The 8131-nt window shown below is 43.3% G+C and overlaps 1 protein-coding gene across 1 annotated transcript in view; it reads left to right on the top strand.

Annotated features, from left to right (window-relative positions):
• The first annotated feature begins 5703 nt into the window (after positions 1-5703).
• Igsf10 (immunoglobulin superfamily member 10) overlaps positions 5704-8131 on the top strand; it is a 31095-nt gene continuing 28667 nt past the window's right edge. Inside the window, exons 1-2 of the mRNA XM_008844919.3 lie at positions 5704-5897; positions 7188-7317. Of these exons, the coding sequence (XP_008843141.1) occupies positions 5704-5897; positions 7188-7317 (324 nt within the window). The remainder of the gene's footprint in view (positions 5898-7187; positions 7318-8131) is intronic.

An 8131-nucleotide genomic window follows, 5' to 3' on the forward strand; every position in this document is an offset into this window, starting at 1 on the left:
CAGGGTTCTTTAAAGGAACAGAACCAATGAATGAATATAAACTGTAAGAGGATTTATTCAGTTGGCTTACACAATATGACCCGGGTACGTCAACAACAGTGTCTTCACATTGGAGAGCCTGAGAACTGGTAGCTGCTACGCACACGAGGCTGGATAGCTCAGCAGGCCCAGTCTAGTACTGAAGTCCTAGAGGGATCTTAGAGAATTCTTGGCTCTCAGTCCACACAGAAAGGCTGAAAAAGCTGAGTTCTAATGTCAGACAAGGATTGTGGCAGCAACAGTAGTGGGAACAGCAGCGGTGGCAGCAGCAATAGGCAGACAAACTCATCAATAGGGTAGGTGAATGAACTAGTGAGACACAAAGGCAAGCAGGCAGAAAGCAAAAGTTTTCCCTTCAGATCTCCTTATACCTGGGCTATCACCAGAAGGTGATGTCATATTTAGGGTTGGACTTCTCACTTCGGTTGATCTAATCAAGAAAATCCATTACAAGTATGCCCAGAGGTTTGTCTCAGTTAATTCCAAATCTAGTCAAGTTAACAAACAAGACTAACCATCACACCACACTTAAGAATCATGGTGAACTCTGCAAACGTCTACCAGTGATGACTCTTCATATAACTTAAAAGAAAAGCAGCATGTCACATTTATAGTGTCTCAGCAACAGTAGTGGGAACAGCAGCGGTGGCAGCAGCAATAGGCAGACAAACTCATCAACAGGGTAGGTGAATGAACTAGTGAGACACAAAGGCAAGCAGGCAGAAAGCGAAAGTTTTCCCTTCAGATCTCCTTATACCTGGGCTATCACCAGAAGGTGATGTCATATTTAGGGTTGGACTTCCTACTTCGGTTGGTCTAATCAAGAAAATCCATTGCAAGTATGCCCAGAGGTTTGTCTCAGTTAATTCCAAATCTAGTCAAGTTGACAAGACTAACCATCACACCACACTTAAGAATCATGGTGAACTCTGCAAACGTCTACCAGTGATGACTCTTCATATAACTTAAAAGAAAAGCAGCATGTCACATTTATAGTGTCTGAACCATGGCACTGAAATCAGCAGGGCTGCCCTCAGGATTCTGTTTCTGACTCTTGACCACTGTTGCTACTCTGTCATTAAGTCGTAGCCTCGGTACTCTGCTCAGGTCTGTAACTGCAAAGGGTTTTCACTTTTATTTGCTCCAGCCTTGACTTTCCAAGTATCCAAGGAACATAATCCACCAAAATAATATTAACATTCTTGTTAGGAATACTTGAAACATCTAGAAAGAAACTGACCCCAAACAACCATCCTGGGAAATTAAGGCATATAACACACCTCAGTCATCTTTTTGTGGGTTTTTTACTGTTGGGGTCTGGAAGTCTAGATCTTGATTAGAAATTAACTAGAGAGCCCAAAGCCATGATGCTGGTCTAGAAAGAGCTTTGGAAGGAAGACAAACGGTGGGTTCCAAGAACATACTAATATTGCATATTTTGAAGGCAAGTGGCCATGTTTGGACATCATACATGTAGGGCCCTCACACAATGCCAAAGAGATCATGCAAACTGCAGGCACTGCAGCTCCTGGCAAGCTCTGCCTGCAAGCAGAATTTGGGGGAACCAGAGACCCAGGACAACCCACAGTGATTAAAGCAGCTTTAATTCTGTTGTTTCCTTGTTAGCATATATGCATTGTACAGTGATGGGTTTCATAATGACATTTTCATTCAAATATATCATGTAGTGTTGATCATATTCATATTCTCCTCTCTCTGTCTCTCTGTATCTCTGTGTCTCTGTGTGTCTGTCTCTGTCTGTCTCTCTGTCTCTGTCTCTCTTATCTCTGTCTGTCTCTCTATCTCTCTCTCTGTCTCTCTCTCTGTCTCTCTCTCTGTCTCTCTGTCTCTCTCCTGGCTCCTCTCTCTCTCTCTCTCTCTCTCTCTCTCTCTCTCAGCTTCTCCTACCCATCCACACTGCTTAGTCCTCCTCCTCCTCACAATAATCTCTCCTCTTCTACTTTCATGTCTACGGTCACCTGTCAACAGGTGGAGGAGGTCAAGACAGAAAGAAAGCGAGCCCACAGCCACGGAAACCCGCCAGCTTCACAGTCAGGGCACATCCAGTCCTGGGAAAGCCCAGGATTTTATGAATGAGGGGGAGCTGTCTGGGCTGGCCCTCTGAGATGGGTTGGTGGTCCCTATGAGCTGGAGACCCCACCCTGTCCCAGAAGAAGAGGTGACGTCACCCGCCCCCCACTCCCAGCTCACAGGCAACCAGAATCTGAGCAGACCCCACAGGTTGCGCGAGCCCATTGGTCCCTGGCAGAGCAGAGCCGCCGCCAATCCAGCGCTGGAAGGGAAGGATCGGTGCGCAGGGAGGCTGGCGGACGCCCAGCCTGGGATCTGACGAGAGGCCAAGAGTGGGGTGGGCAGGAGGGTCCGGAGTGGGGGGTGAAGGCGACAGAGGGAAGGTCACTGCAATGACGGATACCTGGTGAAAACACGGAGGAAAGATCATCAGTAGGTGGAGACCGTTTTATAGACGCTGATGACACGTTTGTGCAGAAAAGACAACTTGAATAGAAAGTCCTGCGACCTGTGGCAAGAAGGAATGATTGATTAATAGTTGCGTTTGGTTGACAGCTTTAAAGAGAACTAATGCATAGTACCAAGGGGGGAGAAAAGGCATCAGAAAGCCTCCAGCAGCAGCAGCAACAGCCACATAAAGGCAGGCTTCTGTGTTAGGTTTGGCGCTGGAGTTACAGAAGCCCTCTGGGCTCTGAGGCATCACCCTCCACCCCTCTCCTCTCCTCCACTCACAAGCCAGAAAGACTAAGCCATTTGCTCCCTTTGGAAGCAGAGACTTTTTTCTTCACTCGGGTTTGGATGCAATTTTCCATTTCCTCAGAAGACTTTCTGTCTCTGCCTATGTCACAAGAGGACTCAAGACCAAAAGAGAAGAGCCCAGGTACTGCAAACTGTTTTGTTATATACAGTTTGAGGCTTAAGTTTATGGGAATTCACATGTCGTTTAGGCTTCTGATTCTCTTACACCTAACTCACAGGGGTTCATACAGTTGTTTTGTTTTCCAGCTGGTCAGAGAAGGACCTTCTTCTCTCTGTTCCTTTGCTGTGTATCTAATGACAGGAAGGTCACCTGCTACCTCTATTGATGCAAAGCATATTCACAATGTTTTATGATCAGATGTCACAATGACAAAAGTGGTATATGTGTGACCTTTACTAAGTCTTAATATGGGTTAAACTCATTCAAAATAATTCCATTATCTTTATAGCTATATGAAAATGCAAGCAATTTAGCATCCATAGTGTTTCTAAAGGATGTGAAAGGGTAGAATCTAAAATAAACAGCTCTATTCTAAGGAAGACTGAGGTGGATAAATTAGTTGGGTAGGGGAGCACTTTTGTTAGAAAAGCATAATGGTTTCATTTCAACCCTTGTATTTTCTGAATTTCAGGAAAGAACTAGTTTTGAATCCCTAGCTTACCCCACAAGTGGGCTGAAAATATCATTTTCCAGTGAACTGAGCATAATTCTCCCTTGGCTGTGTTCCCTCATCCCCATGGCAGTGAGGAGAGGAAAAAGCAAGAAAAAAGTCTGGCGATGTTTTTAAGCAGAGGAAGGGCAGACAGGAGTGTGGCTGCTGTGGTCCCACTAGCAGAGGGTCAAGCCCTCCCAGAGGGTCCGTTTGCTGTTCTTGGGGTCAGCAGCTGGCAGTGAAATGTCTGATGGTTCCTTTTTGGCAAGGACTTGAAGACATGTTAGAAAGTAATTTATTTGTTCTCTTTCCAACAAATAATTACAGGTGTGAAAATGTTTTTGAAGAAGGCTAAACCAAATGAAGCAAGCGTAGTATACATGAAATGATAAAACGTTACAAAATCGATCATATTTAGAAGTACAAAATTAAGTGTGCATGTGTGAAGCACATATATATATATACATATACATATATATATATATATATATATACACATACAGACATATATATTTATAAAATACTCTTGTATAAACAGAGGATGAAATCCTATGTACTTTGTGTCTTCACGTGATGAAATATCTTCATTACGGTCTCTAGTTACTCTGAGTAATAAGGATTGTTGTTTTTGCTTAGGAAGTGAGAGGCTATGAAGACATTTTCACAAGGATAAATATCTCATTTAATGATAAACATCAGTGGGAGAACAGGACACACTGTGGTTCTCAAAAGAGTGCACGTTTCATAGTGGCTGCAACAGTTTACACTCTCACCAGCAGTGAATAAGTGTTCTTTCCCCAGCTCCTCACCAGTATTTGTTGTCCTTTGTTTTCTTGATGATATCCATGCTGAGTGGGGTGAGATGGAACACTTAAAGCAATTTTAATTAGTATTTCTCTGATGGGTAAGGATATTCAACACTCTTTCAAGTCTTTATTGGCTGTTTGTATTTTTTCTTTTGAGATCTAGTCAGTAGTTCAGTAGCCCATTCATTTATTGGATGATTTGGGGTTAGTGTTGTTGGTGTTTAAACTGTGCAGTCCTTATTGAGGTTTCTCAAAAGTCTAAAAATAAAACTACCACACTACCAGATAGAGCACTCCTGGCTAATTACCACAGAGATACTTGCAAATCCATGTTTATTGCTGCATAATTCACAATAGCCAGGAAATGGAACCAACCTAGATGCCTGTCACAAGATGAATGGATAATGGAGGTGTGGTGCACATAATGTAGTGGAACTTCATTCAACCGTAAAAAACGAACTTATGATATTTTCAGGAAAATGGATGCAACTGGAAATCACTATGCTTATCCAAATAAGACCAAATCAGAAAGAAAAATAGAAAGGAAAACACCACGTGGCTTCTTTTATATGCAGAACCTAGATTTAAAATTATATTGCGATGGCAAAACTGACTCCACCTTGTTCTAGTTGACTTTTGCTTTCTGCCCAACCGTTCCCACAATGGGAATTATTTCCCACAATGCTGGGAAACTTTCAGCTAGCCCGATAGCACGTTCAGGAAGCACGTCCTACCACCCAGCTATACCTGCATCTCCATGGAGCCCACTGTCTCTGCAATTTGGAGAAATTTGTTTTGCCTAACTGAAACTTTTGTTAACTGAAAATCCCTTTGTTAACTGATCCGTTCTGATGTACCAATGGTGATTTAATGTAACTGTAGTTATTGGTTTTGCCCATGACATGAAGTAATTATGATTTTAGGCTTTATAAACCCCACTCTGCCTCCCCTCGGGGCCCAGAGTTCTTTTGGGTGTTACTCCCCGCCCCCAAACTGCTGGCTGATACAGGGCTCCTAATTCAACCATCACTATGTGGCATCATTCCTCTGTGTCTTACTCTTTGTATTACAATACATATGTGTTAGAAAGCATGTGATTAAAAGAGAGCAGACGTGAGACTGAGGGTAAGAAAAGGAACTAGCTAGAGTGGGAGAGAATATGAGGGACGGTGGTAGGGAGGAGAGGAAAAATAAGAACAAAGCACAATGACATGTATGACAGTGCCATGATGAAACCCATTACTTTGTATGAGAACTTAAAATTTTTAACTACGTTTTAGCACAAAATGTGTGAATGAGATTAGCCACTTATGACACTTGAAGAAAAAAATTCCCCAATTCCCAGAGTGCTGCATGTGTGGCTCTATGACTGTGCTTGAACTGTCTTTATAACTCCGGCTTGATGTGTTCTCAGGATGAAGGTGAAAGGCAGAGGCATCATCTGCTTGCTGGTCTCCATCACTGTGATCTGCCTGGTGGCTATCCCTAGAAGCAGGGCCTGCCCTCACCGCTGTGCCTGTTATGTGTCCACAGAAGTGCACTGCACATTTCGGTACCTGACCTCTATCCCAGAGAGCATCCCAGCCAACGTGGAACGCATCAATTTAGGGTGAGTATGGCACTACCTGATCCCCTTCTCAGAGAAGGTCCAGTGATCGTCCTGGTGACTTGTCCCCAAAACACCTATGATTTTGAGAGACTACCCTCAATCATTTTAATAGTTTTCTTCTAAAATTAGCTCTTAAGAACCTTGTGCTTGTTGAGTACAAAAACAAATTTTTTCCTGGTGTCCTTTAAATAGAACCTGAAGGTCCTCTTAGTGGTTTGGGAGCTTTGTAATTGTGAGACAGCTTAATTCTGGATAATATTTTACTATAAAATAATACAGTTTCTGTTAGCAATCATGGCTATGCTACAAGGCGTGACTGAGCAAGTAGAAGTGTCTTCCTATACAAAAGCGGTGAAAAGTCTGCCACCTCCTTTTTTAAGGCCTTTTGAGTAATTTAGAAATGCCAACACACAGCACATAGTGTTAGGCACCATCATTCACGGCTTATTCAAATGCATGACTAATTAGATCTGCCAAGCGATGATGAAATTTTAAAGGGTTATGAAAAATTGCTTGTGTGTGTATGTGAATGCACATATAATGGGGCTCAACAAGCACCCACTGTATGCCAAGCACAATCATAGCCAGTGGAATGCAAGAACAACACCATTATTCACCTTGGGTGGCTGTAATAAAGAAGTCAGACAGATGTTGTCAGTAGAGTCAATAAATAGTGTAACAGCAAACACAGTGTGTGGGAAGCAATCACCAACAGTAGGGACTCATGTCAACTGTGTTCTTACAATGTGCTGCCGTTAAGCTGCGCACTCTGCACGTATCCATTCATTAACGCTCAAGGCACCTTTGGAGTAAGTTCTGTTATCTGTAGTTCAGAGCTAAGGAAACTGGGACAGAGAAAGGCTCTTGATTTTACCCAGGGTCATACAAGCCTTGAGGGCCTGAGTTCTTCAGTCATATTTGTTGGACGCTGGAGAGTTCCAGTTTCTTAATCACTAAGATTTCCTCCTCCTGAAAGAGTGAGGGGACAGTGCTGTAGAGAACAGCCTGGGTCTAAGTATTTGCATAGAAAACGGTAGTGGAAAGGATATGGCAGCCAGAAGCTACAGCATCTATATAAAGGCTCAAGAATGGTAAAGAATGTGAAGGGGTGAGTGGAAGGCTCTTGAGATTGCAAGGATCAGGTACAAAGTGGAGCTTCTGTAGTTAAGATTAGCACAAGCATTTGAAAATCTCTTAAGAGTACAAGTAAAACAGGAGCTTTTCCTTTTGTCTCTTCTTTTGTTTGCATTATCTTTTGTTTGGACAGCTACAATGACATTTTTATTTCAGGTACAACAGCCTAGCTAGATTGACGGAAAATGATTTTTGTGGCTTGAATAAACTGGAGTTACTCATGCTACACAGTAATGGTATTCACACAGTCGCTGATAAGACCTTCTCAGATCTGCAGGCCCTACAGGTGAGAGGGGAAGAAGGTGGGGGTAGTCACAGGGAGATGACCCTGTGTACCCCCAAAGCTGCCCTTCATAGTCAACTGAAAATAAACAATGTACATTAGAGGCTGACATCACGAAAGTTTCTTTTTTATCTAATTCTACGTGGAAATTAGAATAAAGAAAATTCTGGGGGACGAGGGAGATGGCTCAGTGGGTAAGGTGCTTTCACAAGCATGAAGGCCTGATTGTGGATCCCCAGCACACACCTCATATCCCAGTGCTGAGAGGCAGAGACAGAAGAATCCCAGACAGGTGACCTCAAGGTTCAGTGAGAGAACCTGTCTTAAAAAAAATTGTAGAGAGCATAGATGGAGATATCTGACATTCACCTCTGGTATCCACGCATGCACAAACGGGAACACACACACACACACACACACACACACGCACGCGTGCACGCACACACTCATGCACACAGGAAAGGAAAGGAAAGGAAAGGAAAGGAAAGGAAAGGAAAGGAAAGGAAAGGAAAGGAAAGGGGGAGGGAGGGAGGGAGGGAAGATAACCACAGCTAAGAGGAAACAAAATCAATTCTTGGGGATTACTAAACCTTTAAAATTTACTCTTTAGAAGCCATTTCAAGGCATGTTTATCTGGAAGTAGAACGTGATCCTTTAAAATAATGACTACTGGCCGGGTGTGGTGGCGCAGGCCTTTAATCCCAGCACTCGGGAGGCAGAGGCAGGCAGATCTCTGTGAGTTCAAGGCCAGCCTGGTCTACATAGTGAGTTCCAGGACAGCTGGGGCTACAGGGAGATGCTGTCTCAAAAAGACCAA

Source organism: Nannospalax galili, unplaced genomic scaffold, assembly GCF_000622305.1.
Source record: "Nannospalax galili isolate Female #2095 unplaced genomic scaffold, S.galili_v1.0 scaffold351, whole genome shotgun sequence".
Classification (NCBI taxonomy): domain Eukaryota; kingdom Metazoa; phylum Chordata; class Mammalia; order Rodentia; family Spalacidae; genus Nannospalax; species Nannospalax galili.